At 44.2% G+C, this 22,109-nt stretch overlaps 1 protein-coding gene across 5 annotated transcripts in view; it reads right to left on the minus strand.

Annotated features, from left to right (window-relative positions):
- Positions 1–22,109, minus strand: part of SLC4A4 (solute carrier family 4 member 4) — a 200,505-nt gene that overhangs the window by 37,750 nt on the left and 140,646 nt on the right. For all 5 annotated transcript variants that reach the window (XM_087962725.1, XM_087962723.1, XM_087962727.1 and 2 more), the window contains 4 exons: positions 19,236–19,297; positions 14,951–15,139; positions 12,721–12,834; positions 11,107–11,268 (listed from right to left, as the gene is read on the minus strand). In XM_087962725.1, the coding sequence (XP_087818851.1) occupies positions 11,107–11,268; positions 12,721–12,834; positions 14,951–15,139; positions 19,236–19,297 (527 nt within the window). The remainder of the gene's footprint in view (positions 1–11,106; positions 11,269–12,720; positions 12,835–14,950; positions 15,140–19,235; positions 19,298–22,109) is intronic.

Here is a 22,109-nt window from a genome sequence, read left to right on the forward strand (position 1 = left end):
TACAAATCAGCGCTTATCCAGTCCCTGTTATCCAGCAGCTACTACATTCTTTTGAGCCGGGAACCATTTTCGTGAAATTAGACATGTCACAGGCCTATCAACAGTTCCCTGTTGATGACACAGCCGCTGAACTACAAACTATTGTAACGCGCTTTTAAATGTAGGTGCCTCCAATTTGGCGTAAGTGTGGCCCCAGGGATTTTCCAATCTTTAATGGAAAGACTTCTTCAAGGATTACCAGGTGTAATTCCGTATTTTGACGACATTTTAATATCTGCCCCTGACAAGTCTCAATTACTGCAAAGAGTCAGAGGAGTCCTCGATCATTTCAGGAAGCATGGTCTTAAGCTAAAAAAAGAGAAGTGCACTATTGCCACCCCACAGGTAGAATTTTTGGGATACAGAATTGACGCCTCTGGTATTCACCCAATCGAATCCAAAGTAAGGGCTATTCACGAGGCACCCACACCAACTAACAAAACTGAGCTCCAGGCCTTTTTAGGACCTTAACTTTTACGCTTCATTTTTGCCACATAAAGCTTCCGTTGCAGAGCCTCTGCACAGACTCTTGGATAAGCAATCCCCCTGGCACTGGGGACCTAAGGAAGGCCATGCTTTCCGTGCAGTCAAATCATTGCTCACATCCGATGCTGTTCTGATACAATTTAATGAGCATTTGCCTTTAGTTTTAGTAGCAGATGCTTCTCCTTTTGGCATAGGTGCTGTTTTAAGTCATAGACTGCCTAATGGTTCTGAGGCACCCATTGCCTTTTTCTCCAGAACTTTTTCCCCAGCTGAGCGCAACTACAGCCAAATTGACAAGGAGGCTTTGGCTGCAGTTGCTTCTGTCAAAAAATTCCATGAGTTTCTACATGGACACTATTTTGAGTTGGTTACGGATCACAAGCCTCTGTTAGGCCTTCTGTCAGGTGATAGACAAACTCCTCAGATTTTGTCTCCAAGGATGACCAGGTGCACTTTATTTCTGGCTGCCTATTCCTATACACTGGTTCATCGAGCTGGCAAGAGTCTCTGCCACGCTGATGCTCTTAGTCGTTGCCCCCTGCCTGTTCCTGTGAAGGATCCTGCACCAACTAATGCTGTGCTCCTGATCAACGATCTCAAACTTCCCGTCACCGCCCTTGATATCGCTGCCCACTCTGCCAGGGACAAGGTAATCACCCAAGTCCTTGACTGGGTGGGAAGGGGGTGGCCTGCAATTCCTTATGCCCCCGAATTCGTGCCTTTCAAAACTCGCCAGCAAGAACTGTCTTCTTTGCAAGGCTGTTTACTTTGAGGAACTAGGGCAGTTATCCCTTCCAAGTTGCAAGCCTCAGTTTTAAAGGTCCTGCATGAAGGGCATCCCGGCATTGTCAGAATGAAAGCCCTAGCTCGCAGTTATGTATGGTGGCCGGGCATGGATGCTCAGATTACAAGTTGGGTGAATGCTTGTCAGCCATGCCAAGTTACCAGACCTGCTCCACCCACATCCACTCCAGGCAGGTGGGAAGATTCTGGGACCCCTTGGTCCCGGGTGCATATTGATCTGGCTGGCCCCTTTCACGGGCGTACATTCCTGGTGATGGTTGATTCTTTTTCTAAATGGGTAGAGCTGACCTTGATGACCACAACTTCAGAAGCCGTCACTAAGGCTCTATCAAGGATATTCGCTACCCATGGCCTCCCTGACACTATCGTGTCTGATAACGACCCCCAGTTTACTTCCTGTGAGTTTGAGGTCTTCCTAGCTAACCTGGGACGCACTTACAGCTCTTTTCCATCCTGCCAGTAATGGCCTGGCTGAAAGAGCAATCAGATCTGCTAAGGAGGTCCTGGAAAGGCTTGGGCCCATAAATTGGCACTCTAGGCTTGCTAAGTATCTTCTAACCCAGCACACGACTCCCTGTGCCACCACTAATAGGTCCCCGGCTGAACTTCTCATGGGTAGACGTCTGAGGACTACTTTAGACAGACTCCATCCATATTATGCCCCAGTCACGCCACTAGGATCAAATAGCCAGGCAAGGGAGTTCACTGAAAATGACCAGGTCTATGCCCGGAATTATGCGGGACACCCTTTGTGGATGCCTGAGCAGATTGTGGCGGTAACCGGTCCTTACAGGGTCCAACTGCAAGACGGGCGCATCTGGTGCTGCCATATCGATCAACTTAGAAGGTGTTGGAGTTCATCTGCAGATGGCCCTCAAGACGTTCCTGCAACAGAGAAACCGCCGGCGCCCGAAGAAACTTCCTGTGAATCTGACAGGAACGCAAGCCTACCTGAGCAACCATCTGTCCCTCGCCCAGAGACGCCTGAAGCCGAGATGCCAGTTTCGTTGGCACCAGAAGTTGCCCAACAAGCAGAAAAGTTCCTTCCAGCAGCAGCTTCATCAGAACCTAGATCTGGCTGCCTGCGCAAGCGCCCGAGTTATCTGAAGGACTATGCATGCTCCGTTCTGGGGGAAAGGAGTGTGGCGTTCGGAAAAGACTGAGCTGAAGTCTTCACTCAGGTCCGTGTTTCCAGCGGGAACACGGACCGTTCCTATTGGCTGATGCTGTTTGACAGCCAGCTATAAAAGGGAGCTGTCAAACGGCATCAGCTGTTGTCCGCCAGCTGGCTGCCTTGTTAGCGCAGCAGCCGCGGCAACCCTTTATTGTTACAATAAAGTAAAAGCTGAAGTTCGCTCCGTGTTCGCCTCAGGTTATTCCGCCGCTCTACAACAAGCAGGTATATTTATTTGATTGACAGTATTTCTACCCTACTTTACAATGGCATATTTTCAGAGCAATAGACAAAAAACAATTCAAAAATGGGAATGAGAACCAGAAATGCTAACAGGTACAGGTGGCTTCAAAAATCCGAGCAACTGGTTTGCTGCCTGGTTGCTGGGTGGGCGTGGCCTACTGGAACTTCCGGGAGGGCTGTTTTTTGCCTTCCCAAGAGTCTGGAGGCTTTTCCTGGGCCTCTTGGGAGGATGAAAATGGCCTCCCCGGGCTCTGGAGGTCCCACCAGAAGCCGTAAACAGGCCCGTTTCCAGACTTCCAGAAGGCCCATTTTTAGATTAGATTAGATTAGATTCAACTTTATTGTCATTGCCATGGATACAGGCAACGAAATGCAGCTAGCATCCAACCAGAGTGCAAGACAACAGTAAAATATAAATATATGTATGCAAATATGCAAGGCATCTATGAATATGTCAATGGAAAACACAACAAAATGTATATATACACGAGCACACAAAGATAAGTGTGACTGCACGTATATGAACATATACAACTGTACAAGATGTTTATGGACACGTTGAATATAAATACAGATGCACAGAGAATTATACAAAATACATCATATATAATCAAGGGAAGCATCAGCATATGTGTGGGGATAAACGAACTGAGGAGTTCAGCAAGGAAACCGCTGTATGGTAAAAGCTGTTCCCTAGCCTGCTGGTCTTAGACTGCAGACACCTGAACCTCCTTCCAGATGGAAGAAGAGTAAACAGTTTGTGGGCTCCCAGAGCCTCCCTGCAGACCTGCATCGGAAATAGGCTGCGTGGAGACTCCTGGGAGGGGTGGTGCATTATGGGTGGGGCCAGCCGGTCGGTTGAAATACTGATTCGGCAAACCAGAGGAAACTTAACACCCGGTTCGCCCAAACTGATCCAAACTGGTAGAATCCCACCCCTGATGTTACCTAGTTGGGTAATGAAACATCTGCAAGAAAACCATCAAGCTCAGAGAGCACCAAGGACCCCACAGTTCAACCCTGAGCTGCACCTATTCTCTTCTAGCAGTAGTCAAGTGCACCGCCAGAAGTAGTGATGCCTTAAGAGGTTTGCTATCTCACTTCACCTCATTATGTGACTGTCCTCAATGCTCCTTTGCTGAGTTGACTAGTGCTCCTTTCATCTGGCCAATGGAAAAGGTAAAACATGGCAGCCAGGCATCAGCTCACTCGAACATCAGACCTGACCTCCCCATGTTGGTGGATACTTTTGAGAAAAACCCCAAGTCCCAAGGAGACACCATGTAGTAGGAGGTGGGAAAAATATCAAAGCACATGGACACCTTGGCTGCTGGAGAGAAGAGATAGTCCTAGGTGTAAGAGGACAGGACCAGGGAGGGATGTCTCCTGTGGGAAACCATCCTGTCCAGCAATTCCATAAGAAGTCTGATACTTATAGAGTAGGAGCTCAGCCAATGAAACCCCATAGCATAACTAAGGGCTGCTGTGTTCTTGTCCTTAGAAATGGTCTCCAGGGTTGTTGTTTTTTTTTCAAAAGAATTCAAAAGATTTATTAGGAGCAATATGTCGGCATTGACCCATATGAAGCCAACTCTGCCACAAGTAATTCATGGTCACCTGTGACCTTGTTTCCCCCCTCCCCCCTGGGCGTGTCATAAATCAGATTCTCCAACCGAAGCACGTTCACGGGCTGGGTGTCATCAATCACCTCCTCCAATGAAGGATTTTCACAGGCAGAAGATCTGGTAGCCTAGGCTACAATCTTTGTAAGATAAGCGTGGAATGTACTTCTGGTTTTAATTGCCGTACTGCTCCTTCAGGTTTCCCCCCCTCCTGCTTATGGCAATTCGAAAACAGGCATAGGAATGCTTTACGAGTTGACACCTAATTCCTTCAACCGTTCTTTGTATGTTTCATCCTCCAGTCTCCTAATCATCTTTGCACTCTTTCCAGAGTCTCAACATCTATTTTGTGTTGTGGTGACCAAATTCCAAGTGTGGTCTTACCAAGGCATTATAAAGCGATACTAATACTTCAAGTAATCTTGATTCTATCACTCTGTTAATGCAGCCTAGGATTGCACTGGCTTTTTTGGCAACTGCAGAAGAAGTATTTCAACTGCTGCTCCATTTATTATTTTTGGAATATCCATCCAGTTATGAGACCACATGCCTGCAGATGGAAATGCACAGTCCCAGATACCTCCTGGGAGAGAACTGGGTCTTGATGTGCCAAGTAATTAACTTTTTTGTTGTTGCTGCTGTTGTTAATCAGGTGCTGAGGTTTTCCTATTTTTGAGGTTGAGTGACTATCATACTTACAAAATATGGATAATCCTCGACTTACCACAATTGAGCTCCAAATCTCCACTGCTAAGCAAGGCAGTTGTTAAATGAGTTTCTCCCCATGTTATGACCTTTTTTTGCCACAGTTGTTAAATGAATCACTGCAGTTGTTAAGATAATAACACACTTGTTGAAGTGAATCTGGCTTGTCCAAAGGTCACAAAAGGTGATTACATACACTGGGACAGTACAACTGTCATAAGTACATGCCAGTTGAAAAGAGTTCAAATCTTGATCACGTGCCCACAGAGATGCTGCAGTGGTTGTAACTGTGAAAAACGGTCATGTCACTTTGTTCAGTGCCGTTCCAACTTCGAATGGTCATTAAATGAACTGTTGTACGTTGAGAACTATCTGTGCTTGCTTTCCAAAAGGGCTATTTCCTGAATCTGGCATTTAGCTTGTTCCACAGAGCTTTCTCTACTCCCTAAGTGTGAATAGTAAATGATTGCTTGGCAATTAAGATATGGATGGATGTAAAATATGGTATCTCTAGAAGACAAATGGATGTGATTGAATGTTATCGGTTTTGGCAAACTCATAAGCTGGTATGTCACACTAGGACTCACATGGATGTTAAGCATCAAATCAAATCAAGTAAGTTTGATCAAAAGATCAGAGACCAGAACAAATAAAAACACTCAAGGAACAACCTGTGATGACCTGGGGCGTGGCACAAAAGCAACAAAGTCACAAAAATAGGTAAATTCCCTTTAATACCTCCAACTTGGCCCCCAATGTCCAGTTATCATCAGCTGGAGAAAAAACTCTCCCAAAAACAGTTTACAAAAGAAAGAAATGCAGTCCGAACCCAAAGTAAGGATAAATTAAAAATAACAAAATCAACATAAACCACGCTGAAGTAATTAACATGACAGGCCAGGATGATAAATTGCAGACTTCCAAAAAATAACAAAGCACATACAGTTGGGAGGACTCCAAAACCCAGATAAACTTCGACAAAGATAATGCACACTTTGCTTCCAGCAAGGTGCTGTGTGCAAATGACCTTCTTATATCCTGTTCCTTCGGCTGCAACTAATGAAAGGGTTCAGGGCCCTTTCCTCTCCTGTAAGCCATGTTGCTCCCTTCTCCATTCCTCCCTGCGTGCCCTAGGATGAAGAGGGGATGGCCCTGGGTCTTCCTCTGAATGGCCAGCCGGATTGTGCCCTTCCCCCGTTTCTTCCACAGCCACCAGAGCCACACTCCCACTCCCTGTCAGCTGCTCAATCTCCCCCTCAGAATCAGACTCCCACAAGGGCATGACACAACCAGTTAAAAACTCTAGAATAATAAAATAATAAATAACAGATAAAATCTATATTAAAATCACAATTTGGCATCCAATCTGTCAGTTACACATGGCCTAACTATACTATAACGTCAATCCTTAAAACTGTGAGGCTCATAGGCATTAAACACTAAAAATGCAAACGAGTAGTAATGCAAAAAGGTTTGCTACATTAGTTGTGTAAAATAGCTGCGGTGGGTTAATCACGTGTTTCCGACGAACCCCCAGTGCTGCTGTGCAGAATCTAGCCACCTGAGATGTAATCACAGTCTGTTCCTCCTTAAGCAGCCACTAGAGATAAGCGTTGTCGGAAAGGCTAGGATGCCTATCAATTATTGGGAGGACATGTTATTTTTGAATATCTCTATAGCACAGATGGCTCAGGCACAGAGCTTGTCGGCAGTTCAGCGGTTCGAATCCCTGGCACTGTGTAATGGAGTGAGCTCCCGTGACTTGTCCCAGCAGCTTCTGCCAACCTAGCAGTTCGAAAGCATGTAAAAATGCAAGTAGAAAAATAGGGGCCACTTTGGTGGGAAGGTAACAGTGTTCCGTGCACCTTCAGCGTTTACTCATGCCAGCCACATGACCACAGAGACGTCTTCGGACAGGGCTGGCTCTTCGGCTTTGAAATGGAGATGAGCACTGCCCCCTAGAGTCAAAAACGACTAGCACGTATGTGCGAGGCGGACCTTTACCTTTACCTATAGAATAGGAGTCTCAAACTCAAGGCCTGTGGGCCAGATTTGGCCCACGGGATGCTTAGATCTGGCCTACGGGTCTGGCCTGGAAATATCAAAGGACCGGCTGGTGGTGCCTCTGTTGGCCAAAATGGCCCACAGGGGGGCCATGCGCAGCCCCTGGGCAGCCCATTTTCAGCCTCTATGGCCTCCTGCAGCACTCTGCCCCCCCCCCGCTTTGGCCGGCAAAGTGCTGCAGGAGGCCGTCTAGGCCAAAAATGGGTGCAGGGGGGCACATGATGCCCCCCCGTGCCCTGTTTTGGCTGGTAGGGTGCTGCAGGAAGCATCCATCCTGTCTCCCTCCCCCCTCCTCCATGTTAAGGTATTAAGATTTAAGAGCAGTCAGCAGCAGCTGACTGATACAACAAGGATGATTCAGCATAGCATGGGTATTGCCCTTTAAGACTGGGGATGGGTTCTATCCCTTTAAGAGGTGTTTATATAAGAGGCAGCCATTAGAGGGCTTGGTTCTCTCTCCTTGTGTCCGGTATTCATTGCAGAGTTCTCAGTGTAGAAGAAAGATTACTTGTAAGTTATTTTGCCTATCACGTATATGTCGGTATATAACTGTTGTATATAAACCACTGTTAAATGTCTAAGTCTCGGTGTGCTGTGTTTTGCTCTGGGTTGTCTCATAATAATAGTCACGCTGCAAACACTCTGACACTCTGGCCCACGGAGGAGAACTACAATGCTGATCCAGTCCTTGAAGAAGCCCAGTTTGATACCCCTGCTATAGAAAGAGCATCGAAGGAGTATGTGTCCTACGGTCTCCACCTCTCTTGAGCCACAGGAGCAGAGACTTTCAGTCAATGGCATCTTTTTATGCTTGTCGTGCAGGACGGTCGATGGAAGCACATGGCGCCATGTGAGCGAAAATGCTTTCCGATGGGGACATTAAGCTTTATCCTGCCATCGTGTATCAAGGATTGGTAATCTTATTTCGCTAGACAGTATCTGTCAATTAAAAGAACAGCTGATAAGGAAGGAATCGATTAGAAAAATGTGAGATGGGAGAGCCATGTGGTGTGAAAATTTCACCTCGATGTTCCAGTATCGCTCAAGTTCATAAAACCTTGCATAGCCATCTCTTGGGAAATTCTTGTTAATGCAGGCAGGCCAAACAAGTTTCTTAAATGGTGTTCGAAAAGGTTTGTGCTAAAACTCTATTAACAGATTAACAGAGTTGGAAGGGACCTTCTAGGTTATCTAGTCCAACCCCCCAGCCCAAGCAGGAGACCCTACACCATTTCTGACAGTTGGGCAGTCCAGTCTCTTCTACAAAGCTTCCAGTGATGAAGTTCCCACAACTTCTGAGAGCAAACTGTTCCATTGGTTGATTGTTCTCACTGTCAGGAAATTTCTCCTTATTTCTACGTTGAATCTCTCCTTGTTCAGTTTCCCTCCATTGTTCCTTGTCTGGCCTGCTATCTTCTCTTCAACTTCAGATGGGTAAACCAGCTGGATAAAAATGGAAGATAAACATAGCTATCCTGAACCTGGGCTGCAGTAATACAGATCCAGCATGCTCTTCTCAATGTGTCTTCCTCCATCTGACCTTCTCTTGTTATTTTTCGTTGGGATTCCGTTCACACCTTCAGCCACCTGCAAAGATTCTGAATTCCCAGCCTTCAAAAATGGGAGATCCTTGGTTTATCCGAACACTGTGGTTGGTTGTTGTTAATTGTTAGTCATGTCCGACCCATCGCGACCCCATGGACAATGTTCCTCCAGGCCTTCCTGTCCTCTACCATCTTCTGGAGTTCATTTAAACTCACACTGACTGCTTCAGTGAATCCATCCAGCCACCTCCTTCTCTGCCGTCTCCTTCTTCTTCTATTGCCGTCAACCTTTCCCAGCATTGGGCTCTTCTCCAGCGAGTCCTTCCTTCTCATTAGGTGGCCAAAGTATTTGAGTTTCATCGTCAGGATCTGGCCTTCTAAAGAGCAGTCAGGGTAGAGTTCCACATTTGGAGAAAAATGCTAATCAGACACTGAGATGAAATAAACGATAAATGTTGAAATTAATAGATAAATGTTGATTTTGCAATGATAAGCAGCTGATGGAATCCAAAGATACTTCCTTCCAGGCTGAACAGTTATTCCAGCTGTGTTTCCTGATTCAAAGCCAAGACAAAGCCCATTTATATTTCTTCAGAAAGCATTTCTCACTAATTTCCTCCCCGCCTTAGGGGCAAATGCTAGGTGACTGTGGAGGATCTATGTTGATTTAATCCCATTTCTGTTCCAGTCACACAGAAACCAAGGAATGGGGTGGTCAGGCCTTGAAATGAAGATCAGCAAAGATGCCTCTGAAGAAGGGGAGATGCGTTCTCCAAATTATTTGGGAGAATTATATTCTCCAAAGCACTTAAGGCAGGACAAGAAGTAATGGGTGGAAACCAATGTTCATCTCAATTTCTTGAAGTCTTCTAGAATTTAGGATTAAAACCTCATCATCTTAATTGTTAAGGCCTTCTGGGAATCATTATCTAAAATGTCTAAATGCACCATAAGGCCAATCAGAATAGAGCTAGAAGGGACCTTGGAGGTCTTCTAGTCCAACCCCACCCCTGCTGAAGCATGAGACCCTATACCATTTCAGATAGGTGGCTGTCCAGTCTTTTTTTTAAAAAAAACAACAACAACCCTCCAGTGATGGAGTGTCCATGATTTGTGAAGGCAAAACTGTTCCACTGGTTAATTGTCTTCACTGTTAGGCAGTTTCTCCTCAATTCCAGGTTGCTTCCCTCCTTGATTAGTTTCCATCCGTTGCTTCTGGTCTTGCCTTCTGGCACTTTGGAAAATAGCTTGACTTCCTCTTCTTTGCGGCAGCCCCTCGAATATTGCAATACTGCTATCATGTCACTTCTAGTCCTTCTTTTCTCTAGACCGTTCTTCCTATGTGTTTGTCTGCCAGGCCATTCATCGTCTTAGTTGCTCTTCTTTGCGCTTTTCCCCCCCAATGTCTCAACATCTTTTCTGTAATGTAGTGACCAAAACTGGACACGGTATTCTAGGTGTGGTCTTGCTGAGGCTTTATAAAGCGGTTCGAAGACTTCATGTGAGTTTGATTCTATGCCTCTGTTTATACAACCAAGGGATGTATTAGCTTGCTTGGCTGCTGTCTCAGACTGCTGGCTCGTGTTTAATAATGCATCCCTCAATGCATTATTTTAAGCAATATACTGCTTCCAAGGAGACCTCATTAGAAGCTATCACCCTTGTTCTCAGAACAGTTATCTGCACCGATCTCCTGGAGAGATCTACCACAATTTTCTCTTTAAAACGATTTGTCGAATCCCTGCTCTAATCAGGGGGTAGGATTCTACCAGTTCGGACGAACCGGTAGTTCCAGTGATCATTTGGCCCTGCCCGAGTCTGCCATTTATGTCCGTGTTTTGCAGCTCAGCTATTTCGCGCGGCACAGCAGATTGCCATGTCCCAGCTCTTTAACTCACTGGGGCTGCAGTAGAAGGTAAGTATTAGAGCTGAAACACTGAGTTTTGAAATGCTGTGCACGAAGCAGGTGCTCAACAAACTGGGTTTTTATGTCAACTCATAAAACATTCCTATGCCTGTTTTAGTAGTTGCCATAAAAAAGGGGGTGAGGAGTGAAAGTACATTCCAACTCTTCTCTTTAAAATATTGTAACTAAAATACCAGAGTTTTTGCCCACGAGTATATTTTAATTGGAGAATGTGAATGATGACACCCAGCCCGTGAACGTGCTCAATTGGAGAATCTGATTTATGACACACCCAGGAGGGAAGGGGGGAAACAGGGTCAGAGATGACTGTAAATTACGTAGGCCAGAGTTGGCTTCGTACAGGGCAGCGCCAGTATATGTCGCCTCTAATGAATCCTTTGAAGTTTTTTGAAGCTTGGCTCGAGAATCATGATTTAATTAGAGCGATTGCTGGAATCCTGACATATTACACCGGTTGAATCCTACCCCGGTTCTAATGTTACATAACAAGGCACCAACCTTCAGCTTGTGCTCTTTACGGTTGACAATCACAGCTGTGATTTGCTGGTCCATGAAGATGAGGATGGTGACCAGGAGAGCAGGAATAGCTGCAGCCAGGTATACCCACCAAGGGTTTCCTCCAAATGGTGTGATAAACCAGCTTCTGTCTGGATGTGTTGGCTTCAGAGGGAAGAAGACAGAAAAGGGCATCAGAAAGACACTTAAAAACATTTCAAGTCAAAGGAAGAGTTTCTGAAGTAAGCCCAAGTTCACACACACACACACACACACACACACACACACACACACACAATCACACACAATCACAAACATTGCAAGAATGGGGCAAAGAATCCCATATCCTTTGCATGTTTAGATCCTCATACCCACTGCGTGTGTGTGTGTATGTATATTTGTTTTCATAGATTTTCATGGGTACAGGTATGTAGGTCTAGGTGTGTTCGGGTCTTTTCCCGTGTAAGATTAAGAGTATCTTGGCGACGTTTCGGTGAGATCCCACTCGCCATCCTCAGGCTGGTTCTTTCTGCTTTGTGCCAGTGCAAGCCGAAAGCACCAGCCTGAGGATGGCGAGTGGGACCTTGCCGAAACGTCACCAAGATACTCTCAATCTTACATGGGAAAAGACCCGAACACACCTAGACAGACAGACAGACAGACAGACAGACATATATATATATATGTTTGTTTTCTGAGGTTCTCGCGGGTATTTGTATGTGGATCTTTGGTTATTTGGGTTTTCTCCGCATAAAATTGGAAGTATCTAGAGCAACGTTTGATGAAGTCTCATTCATCATCTTCAGGCTTGTGTCTTCGGCTCTGTGCTTACATTACTCTGAGAAGCACAGAGCCGAAGACACAAGCCTGAAGATGATGAATGAGACTTCATCAAACGTTGCCTGATACTTCCAATTTACGCGGGAGAAAACCCGAATAACCAAAGATACACACACACAAACACACACATATATAGTATTCAGCTTTGTTCGGGTATTTTCCCACATCATTGTAGTTGTGCTTTTAAAGTTGTAGCAACGTTTTGGCAGAATCTCATCTGCCATCATCAGGCTTCTGTATTGTGTTCGTCTGTGAGTCAGACTTTCACAGTATCCATATCCATATATATATATATATGCATTTGCACTTCTTATTATTCATAGGTATTGTCAGAGAAAAGCTTGCACAAGCTACTCAGCAATCCACAATGAAAACAGTGTCTATGGAGATTCTATAACCTTTGGGGGAAGTGCTTTGGGGGTGGGACATTTCTCTGCGGACCGCCAAAATTTTCTCACGGACCACCAGCCCACTGGTTGGTGACCACTGCTTTAGAAGGCCAGATCCTGAAGTTGAAACTCAAAGACTTTGGCCACCTAATGGGAAGGAAGGATTCACTGGAGAAGAGCCTAAAGCGGGGAACGATTGAGGGCAATAGAAGAAGGAGACGGCAGAGAAGGAGGTGGCTGGATGGAGTCACTGAAACAGTCAGCATGAGCTTAAATGGACTCTGGGGGATGCTAGAGGACAGGAAGGCCTGGAGGAACGTTGTCCATGGGGTCGCGATGGGTTGGACACAACTTAACAACTAACAACAACAACAACAGTTTAACATACCTTGAATTCACTTGGCACAAGAAGTTTTGGTGTATCGACACCGACCAGAGCATCGATTCCACAAAAAATCAGAATAGAAATGACGATGGCAAAATCACTGATCAATTTTCTTGCCTGAAACAGAAAAGACAATTACATCAGTTTTTAAAATTTGCCCGTTTTAAGGGGCCGGACAAATATGCACGGAAAAGAAAAAAATCAACACTAAAATAACAAACAAGAGAATCAGCAACTAGAAAGGCTCCGTCTGTCCAGCTGAAGAACATTCCAGAAGATGCTGGCATCCATTTGGGCAGACAAAAGAGCCCAGGTTACAACATTACCACCTCAAAGTGCCCTTCCCATCAAACTCATTCATAATCCTGGTTTTCAGGATTTCTTCAACTGACTGCATCCAACTTGTGCAAAGCTGAATGAGAATTTGGAAGAAGGAGCACATGCACAAGAAAACATGCATACCAAATGGAACAAAAGCCCTTGATTCTTTTAAAACTAACATTACTAAGTGCAATTCAGTGCACAATCAAACATTAGAATAGAATAACAGAGTTGGAAGGGACCTTGGAGGTCTTCTAGTCCAACCCCTGCTTAGGCAGGAAACCCTACACCACTTCAGACCAATGGTTATCCAATCTCTTCTTTAAAACCTCCCGTGTTGAAGCATTCACAACTTCTGGAGGCAAGTTGTTCTATCAAGAAATGTCACTTTAGTTCTAGGTTGCTTCTCTCCTTGATTAGTGTCCATCCATGGCTTCTTGTTTTGCCTGCAGGTGCTTTGGAGATTAGCTTGATTCCCTCTTCTTTGTGGCAGCCCCTCAAATATTGGCAGACTGCTATTATGTCTCTCCCAGTCCTTCTTTTAATTAAACTAAACATACCCAGTTCCTACAACAGTTCTTCATATGTTTCATCCTCCAGTCCCCTAATCATGTTTATTGCTCTTCTCTGCACTCTTTCTAGAGTCTCAACATCTTTTTTTACATCGTGGCGACCAAAACTGGATGCAGTATTCCAAGTGTGGCCTTATAAAGTGGTATTAACACTTCACGTGATCTTGATTCTATCCTTCTGTTAAGAACTGTGTTGGCTTTTTTGGCAGCTGTAGCACACAGCTGGCTCATATTTAAGGGATTGTCCACTAGGACTCCAAGATCCCATTAATGTTACCATGGGGGGAAAAAAAGGCACTTTATTAAGAGAGAAGCTCAGTTTTTACAAACTGTTATTATCCCTCCCAAAAAAGGATAATAATCATTTTTAAAGATACTCTTTCTTTACCTTTCTATCCACCAGATACCATTCTAAACATGGCAAGCTGTTGCCAAAATTCTAATCATTCCTCGTTTGTTAATTTGGCTCTGGTCCCAGAAATGTTATCTCTGTGCTTAGGACTCAAATATGTTCGGTACTTCATAAATCAAAGGAGGAAGTAATAAAAAAGATTTTTATGCAACATACTACCTTTTATCTAAGTTTAATCTTAAGGTTTACAACATTATGCAGTGAACCATGTTGAGTTAACATAAACTTTAAATGCTCAGGTAGTAACATTGCTGTTTGAGCAAAGTTCATGTATAAACTTACTGGTTTATAAGGCACAAAGAAGACTGGATTAACAGGAATAAATGAACCAATAAAAAATAATATTTGTAGCTTAGTGTTGAATTGTTTGGTGCTCTCTTGCAGATGTTTCATTACCCAACTAGGTAATATCAGTAGCACTGATGGTATTACCTAGTTGGGTAATGAAATGTCTGCAAGAAAACAGCCAAGCTCAGATAGCACCCAGGGACCTACAGGATTGAGTGTCTTTTCCAAATCCCCTTTTAACCAAGTACTTATGGTGTGTGCTGCAAGGATAGTGGACCAGAGGTGGTATTCAGCAGGTTCTGACCAGTTCTGGAGAACCGGTAGTGGAAATTTTGAGTAGTTCAGAGAACCGACAAATACCACCTCTGACTGGAGATTTTACAGTATTCTTCCCCTGTCACGCCCACCAAGCCACACCCACAGAACCGGTAGCAAGAAAATTTGAATCCCACCACTGAAGTGGACAGACTACCACACTGCCACTCATGTCTGTAGGTGCACCATCCATCCTCCCACATCCTCCCACTGGCTACAATGAGAAACAGCCGAAATACGAAGCTAATTCTTGACCTTGATCAAATGGTGCTGGATGTACTGCAGAAATTAGCAGAGAAACCTTATTAGAAATCACACGACTTACAGTGGTTGGGAAATAACGACTGGTCTTGAATTTCTTCAAAGCCATGGAGCATGTGTAGGTTCCCAAAAAGAGAATGCAGGACATGAGTGTGATGTCAGGGACATATTTGCAATTATTCCCCAAGAGCACTCCTCCAAACTTCAAGCATTCCTTCTTGGTCAGGGATGACCATTCAAGGGTATCATTGTGCTATAAACACAAAAGAGGAAGGGAAAAAAATGGCATCTTTAGAGCAAACATTCTCGTTTTCTCCCTCAATGCTAGATTCTCTGCACTTCGGATCACGTGACCTTGGGACAACGCACTGGTCATAAATATGAACCAGCTGCCAAGCACCTGAATTTTGATCGTGCGACCAGTGGGATAATGCAACTGTGTGAACAGTGGTCGTAAGTCCTTTTTTTTCCAGTGCTGTTGTAACTTGGAATGGTCATTAAGTGAACGATTGAGTGAATGGTTATAAGTTGAGGACTACCTATAACAATATGGCCTTTACTTTTCAGACATTATGGAGCTGTAGTCCCAACATGCTTGAAAAGTTGCCTTTGTATAATGCATGTGAATCCCGGCATTTTATGAGTGCCCCTGTCGGAGTCTGAATCCGAGGAGGAAGACAAACAGCTGACAGGGAGTGGGAGTGTGGTTCCATTGGCTGTGGAAGAAACTGGGTAGGGGCAAAGTCCGGCTGGGCCGAGCAGGGGAGAGGTAGAACAAGGGAGAGGGAGTTCAGAGGAAGACCCAGGCCCATCCCCTCTTGATCCTAGGGCATGCAGAGAGGAATGGAGAAGGGAGCAACGTGGGTTGCGTGGCTTACGGGGGAGGAAAGGGCCCTGATTCCCTTCATTAGCCACAGCTGGAAAGGGACTTTAAAAGAGATGCATGTAGAGTGAGGCATCTGATGGGAACAAATGTGAGTTTATCTTCTGTGTACTTTGGTTATCTGTGTTCCTGGCATCCTCCCAACCGTGTTGAGTTATTGCTGTGCCTTCACGTCTGGAATTCCTTCTCCTGCCCTGCTGGACTAATTATCTCGTTTTGCCTTGTTTGGACTTATAGTTACAGTTTTTGTTGACCATGTTTTGGACTTGATTCTCTGCAGCCAAAGGCTGTTCCTGGGAGAGTTTCTTTCCAGCCAGAAGGTAACCAGGACATTGGGGGCAAAGTTGGAGCTCATAAAGGGACTCCTACTGATTATCTGACTGTGTTGCCTTTGTGCCACACCCTGGGTCATCACAGAGTAATAATTAATTAATAACTTTGGGACACAGCAATGGTCATTAATATGAACAGTTACCAAATACCTGACTTTTGATCATGTGACCGCCAGGATGTTGCAGAGGTCTTAAGAGTGAAACACGGTCATAAGTAACATTTTTCAGTGCCACTGTAACTTTGAAAAGTCACTAAATGAACTATTGTAAGTTGAGGACTACCTGTACATAACTCAACTTTCTGAATGCATGGATATTCCTCCCCTGAGCTACCGCCTATTCAACTGGGAAGAGCTTTTAATAGACTAAAAGTGATAAAAGCATTCACAGATTCTTTGCATCAGTTCACAATTTTCACAGATATCTTTTCAACAACATAACTGTACAGCCCAGAGGGAGCAAAAGAATTTGACAAAGTTCTCATTTTTCCACTCAGAAGTGATAAGAGCATCCTCTGTGATCTGTGTGTTGTTGTTGCACTGCTGATTTTATAAAAAAAAAATGCATGGGTATATTTTATATCGACTAATTAAATTTCTGAGCCATTTGATTTTGGTACAGCTATCCAGCTGGGTCTACCAATGTGGTTGGGTTTTTTTTTTAAGGTGGCCACATTTTGTTTTAAAAACTGCTGTAACCAATTGTAAGTATTATTTAGTTATGGTTCGTCACATGGACAACCGGATTTGGGTTTGGCATTTCTGTCTGCCTGCCGAGCCCTTCCCAAGAACTTGCGTTATAGGCAGATGGTATTCAATGATAAAAATATCATTGCAGGATGTAAGCTGTTGCAAGCAAAGCTGCCTTCCGCAATTGACTGAGAGTGAATTCGTCAATGCCAATAGCGTCCAAGTAGTGCTTTAGTGGTGTTTATTTTCTTTTGTTGTGGATGTTTTGATATTAACCAGGTGATGGAATGTGCAGCTGGAAAGTGTGTGTGTGTGTGTGTGTGTGTGTGTGTGTTTGTGTGTGTGTGTGTGTAATCTCAGCAATCACTTTGCAGCTTTCAAGAAAGGGGGCAACACATTCCAGAAAGTGGCCCAATTTAAGAGGCTGCATAGGCATTGCTACTTCTGTGCCTGTATGGAATTATCAATAAAGTTATACTCTTGGTAAAATAGTATAAAATTGGTAAAATTTCTTTTGCTGCATTTACCAATGGGATGGTTGACAGGTGTGGAAAAAAAAGTTAAATTATTATGTCTACCGACCTAGAAATAAATCCTAAAGACCTCGGTGGGATTTACTGCTGAATAAACATGTACACAATTGACTGTACACAAATAGCAATAGCACTTAGACTTATATACCACTTTACAGTGCTTTACAGTACTAAGCTGTTTGCAGCATCTTGTCTGTCAGAGTGTTTGCAGCGTGACTACCATTATGAAACAACCCAGGAGCAAAACGCAGCTCACAGACTTAGACATTTAACAGCAGTTTATATGACAACAGTTATATACAGAAATATATGTGGTAGGCAAATATCTTCTAAGTAAACAAACTTCTTCTTAACGCTACACATGGAGAACTCTGCAATGAATACTAGACACAAGGAGAGAGAACACACACTCTATAATGGCTGCCTTATAATAAACACCGATTAAAGGGGTAGAACCCATCCCCAGTCTTAAAGGGAAATACCCATGCTATGCTGAATCACCATTTCCTCAGCCTAACATTGCATCAGACTTACAGCATCTGGCAGCTGTTATTGCTGCTAGCCAGCTCTTAAATCTTAATGCTTCAACATTGTCCCCAATAATTTGGGCTCCTCATTTTACCCACCTCGGAAGGATGGAAGGCTGAGTCAACCTTGAGCCTGGTGAGATTCAAACGACCGAATTGCAGTCAGCTGGTAGTCAGCAGAACTAGCATGCACTCTAACCACTTGCGCCACCGGGGCTCATCGCTTTGCACAGGTAGTCCTCAACTTACGACCACAACTGAGCCCAAAATTTATGTTACTAAGCAAGAAATGTGTTCAGTGAGTTCTACCCCATTTTATGACCTTTCTTGACACATTTTGTCATGCCCTTGTTGGAGTCTGATTCTGAAGGGGAGATTGAGCAGCTAACAGAGAGTGGGAGTGTGGCTCCAGCGGCTGTGGAAGAAACAGGGGGAAGGGCACAGTCCAGCTGGGCATTCAGAGGAAGACCTAGGCCCACTCCCTCTTCATTCTAGGGCACACAGGGATGAATGGAGAAAGGAGCAACGTGGCTTACGGGAGAGAAAAAGGCCCTGATCCCTTTCATTAGTTGCAGCTGGGAGAACAGAATATAAGTGGGGCATTTGCACACAGCTCCTTGCTGGAAGCAAAGTGTGCATTATCTTTGTCAAGGCTTATCTGAGTTTTGGCATCCTCCCAACTCTGGTTGTTGCATTATCTTGTGGAAGTCTGCAATTTATCATCCTGGCCTGCTGTGTGGTTTGTGTTGGTTTTTTTAATTTCTAATTATCTTTACTTTGGGTTCGGACTGCATTTGCTCTCTTTGTAGACTGTTTTTGGAAGAGTTTGATATCCAGCCGAGGATAATTGGACATTGGGGCCCAAGTTGGAGGCATTAAAGGGAATTTATTCTACTTTTGTGACTATGTCACTTTTGTGTCACGCCCTGGGTCATCACACATTTGTTAAGCGAATCACAGCAGCTGTCAAATTAGTAACACAGTTGTTAAGCGAATCTGGCTTCCCCGTTGACTCCTCTTGTCGGAAGGTTGCAAAAGGGGATCACATGAGCCCGGGGACCGCTCCAACCATCACAAATATGAGTCAGTCATCAAGCACCTGAATGTAAATCACGTGATGCGGCAACGGGCGTCAGTGTGAAAAAAACAGTCGTAAGTCACTTTTTTCAGTGCCGTTGTAACTTTGAATTTAGGTCACTAAGTGAACTGTTGTTAGTCTGTACTGTGATTTTGTTCAAAATACAGTAATCCTATGAAACAGGTGTTAATTCAACTCGGGAGATTAAAGCAAAATAAGACAAAAGGAAAGATAATGTATTAAAAGCAAGCAGCGTAATTGCGCTGGGCGTAACTATTTCAAATATTATAACCTGATTTCTGCTTACCGTTATTTCACTGAGCGAAGATGGAGAGAATATGACCGTCTCATTGATTAACGAACTATTCACTGTAAGAAAGAAAGAAATGCCGCACTTTGAATATACCACTGTAAAAAAATAACGAGGGAAAGCTGCAATTAAGTTGAAACTCACAATCCCTCCCACCTCCCGAAAATTAAAATACAGTTAAGCCTTATAATCCTCTTATACTAATCAGTAATCAGAAGCATCAATTATGATCCTGCATTATATACAGTAAAAAGAAGTTATTATTCTATCACTTGTGCTTCTTAACCATTTGCCGGGGGAAAAATAAAGAAAAAAACACAACAAGACTAATTGCCTCAAATTATGTTGATGCCTGAGTGACAATGGGGCGACAATACTTCCCAGTGTAAATTCATCATTAGAATTCTTACATCACCCAGGAGATGAAAGTGCATTTTTATCTACACTGAAAAGCTGAACTATTAAATGTTATGCCATGTTATCCTTGTCCTTATGCATGCACAATAGTGTGAACAAATGGCTCAGCTTCCAATTAAGAAAATGGGGTGGCATTTCCATTCTCTGGGTTCAAAAGGAGAGCCTCTGCCCCCCAAGAGGTTCAGGAAAGGTTGAACCATAACCTTATATACAGAGAAAACAAAAGCACCTTTTCAAAGATTTTCAGTATTCATTCCAATTGTTAGAAAACCTATTTTTGTTTAACAACCCTCCATCTTAGGTGAGATTATGCTAAGGACTAAGGAAAAAAAACAGGAAAGGATAGGAAAGGAAAGAGTAGGGTAAAAGGAAAGGAAAAAGGAGAAAGGAGGAGGGAGGAAAGGAAGGAAGGAAGGAAGGAAGGAAGGAAGGAAGGAAGGAAGGAAGGAAGGAAGGAAGGAAGGAAGGAAGGAAGGAAGGAAGGAAGGAAGAAGAAAGAAAGAAAGAAAGAAAAAGAAAGAAAGAAAGAAAGAAAGAAAGAAAGAAAGAAAGAAAGAAAGAAAGAAAGAAAGAAAGAAAGAAAGAAAGAAAGAGAAAGAAAGAAAGAAAGAAAGAAAGAAAGAAAGAAAGAAAGAAAGAAAGAAAGAAAGAAAGAAAGAAAGAAAGGGGAGGGAGGAGGAAGGAAGGAAAGAAAGAAAACAGGAGGGAGGGAGGGAGGAAAGAAGAAGGGAGAGAGGGAGGAAGGAAGACAGACAGACAGACAGACATGAATATTTCAGTTTAGGGCCTTTGTGGGAAGCAGGGGGAAGATATTTAAAGTCCTGGGACATTTTTATTTCCATCCTGTCTTGCTCATTTTTGCACCATGCAACACTTACAATTTTTGCCTGTAAAACCAAGGGAAAAGTGGAACACTTGAACAGCCCAAATATACCCACGCTTTACAGAAAGGAACTAAATTAGCCTGCTGATCTGAAAATCCTTCCCAGTTTCCACACATGTAAGAAAAGAAGAAAGAAGGAACGAAATAATCTCCTCATTGCAGCAGGCAAAAAGTAAATGTTTCCCTGCCCGATCATGTCTGACACTTTGGGGCACGATGCTCCTCTCTATTTCTTGGCCGAGGGAACCGGCGTTGTCCAAAGATGCTTCCATGGTCATGTGGCCAGCATGACTATGTACCAAAGACACACAGAATGCTGTTCCCTTCCCACCCAAGGGGTACCTGTTTATCTACTCCCATTTGCATGCTTTCAAACTGGTAAGTGGGCAAGAGCTAGAGCAAGCAACGGGAGCTCACCCTGTTGCGGGTCTCGAGCCTGGTGTCAGGGTTCTGACAATCCACACACCCCCCCCATTCGAATCATGAGTCTCTAGCCGCATCTCCCAGAGTTTAAAAAAAAATCATTTATTAGGAGTCAACATGTCGGCGTTACCTGGGTGCAGCTGACACTGAGACACAACATTTATCTCACCCTTGACCCTGATCTTCCTCCACCCCCCTGGATGTATATTCTCCAATGGGACACATTCATAGCCAAGAATCATCCATCATGCTCTCCGGTAATAATCTTGCGTGCCAGAAGCTTCACCCTGCCTAGCAATTATCTATGAATCCAAATTAAAATATTTAAGGTATGCATTGCTCCCCCCCACTCCCTTTCTGCTCACAACTCTAAAAGACCAGAGCTAGGGTGGGTAGAGAAATATTTTTGAGTTGACACCTGGGCCATCAGGTGTCCACATGACAAGCTCAGAGACTTTAACCACTGAGCCATCATGCCCCTCCCCCTTGCATCAAGGCCATGTGCTAAAACCTTCCACCAGGTTCCCAAGAGCACGGACCAAACCAAACCAGGAATCTGTTAAATTCATGTCAAATCCACTATAAACACTTTGGTTTTAAAGGCAACTGGCAGTGAAGCCAAACTTCTCTTAACGCTGTGAACAAGAACAAACACGCCGTTGTCTCTTTCTATGCTGTCCTTAAACCAGCAATTTTTAAAAGTCGTGCCCATCCCTAGGGGGGGGGGACGTCAACTATAAATTCACAGGGAAGGAACCGAAGGAGGCGGCTGTAAATCTTTTTCTTTTAAAGGCAGCTAGACGGCTTCTCTCTTTGCAGCCAGCCAGCCGCCCACACGACAGCGTTAATCGGTATGGACTGAGGAACAGCAGGAGACACTGTAATCCAATCACGAAATCTGGCACCTTCACGGTGTTTCTTTTCAGCGGAAGAATTTCAGGCTCAGTTGGCAGCACCTGTCAAAAAGAGCAGTAAAGCTGCTGCCTGGGATACAGGGGCCAGCCACGTGTGCTGTTTTGAGCTTGAGCAGGCTCCACGGGATGGTCTGGGACGCTACCCATCCTCTTTACGACCTGGGCGGTGGCTTTGTGGTACCCGAAGCAGAACACCCAGATTCAGTCACAGTTTTGTCCATATAGCATTGACCT

The sequence above is a fragment of the Notechis scutatus genome, chromosome 4, assembly GCF_049901735.1.
Source record: "Notechis scutatus isolate UNSWTSFEM ecotype Mainland chromosome 4, rNotScu1.2, whole genome shotgun sequence".
Classification (NCBI taxonomy): Eukaryota; Metazoa; Chordata; class Lepidosauria; order Squamata; family Elapidae; genus Notechis; species Notechis scutatus.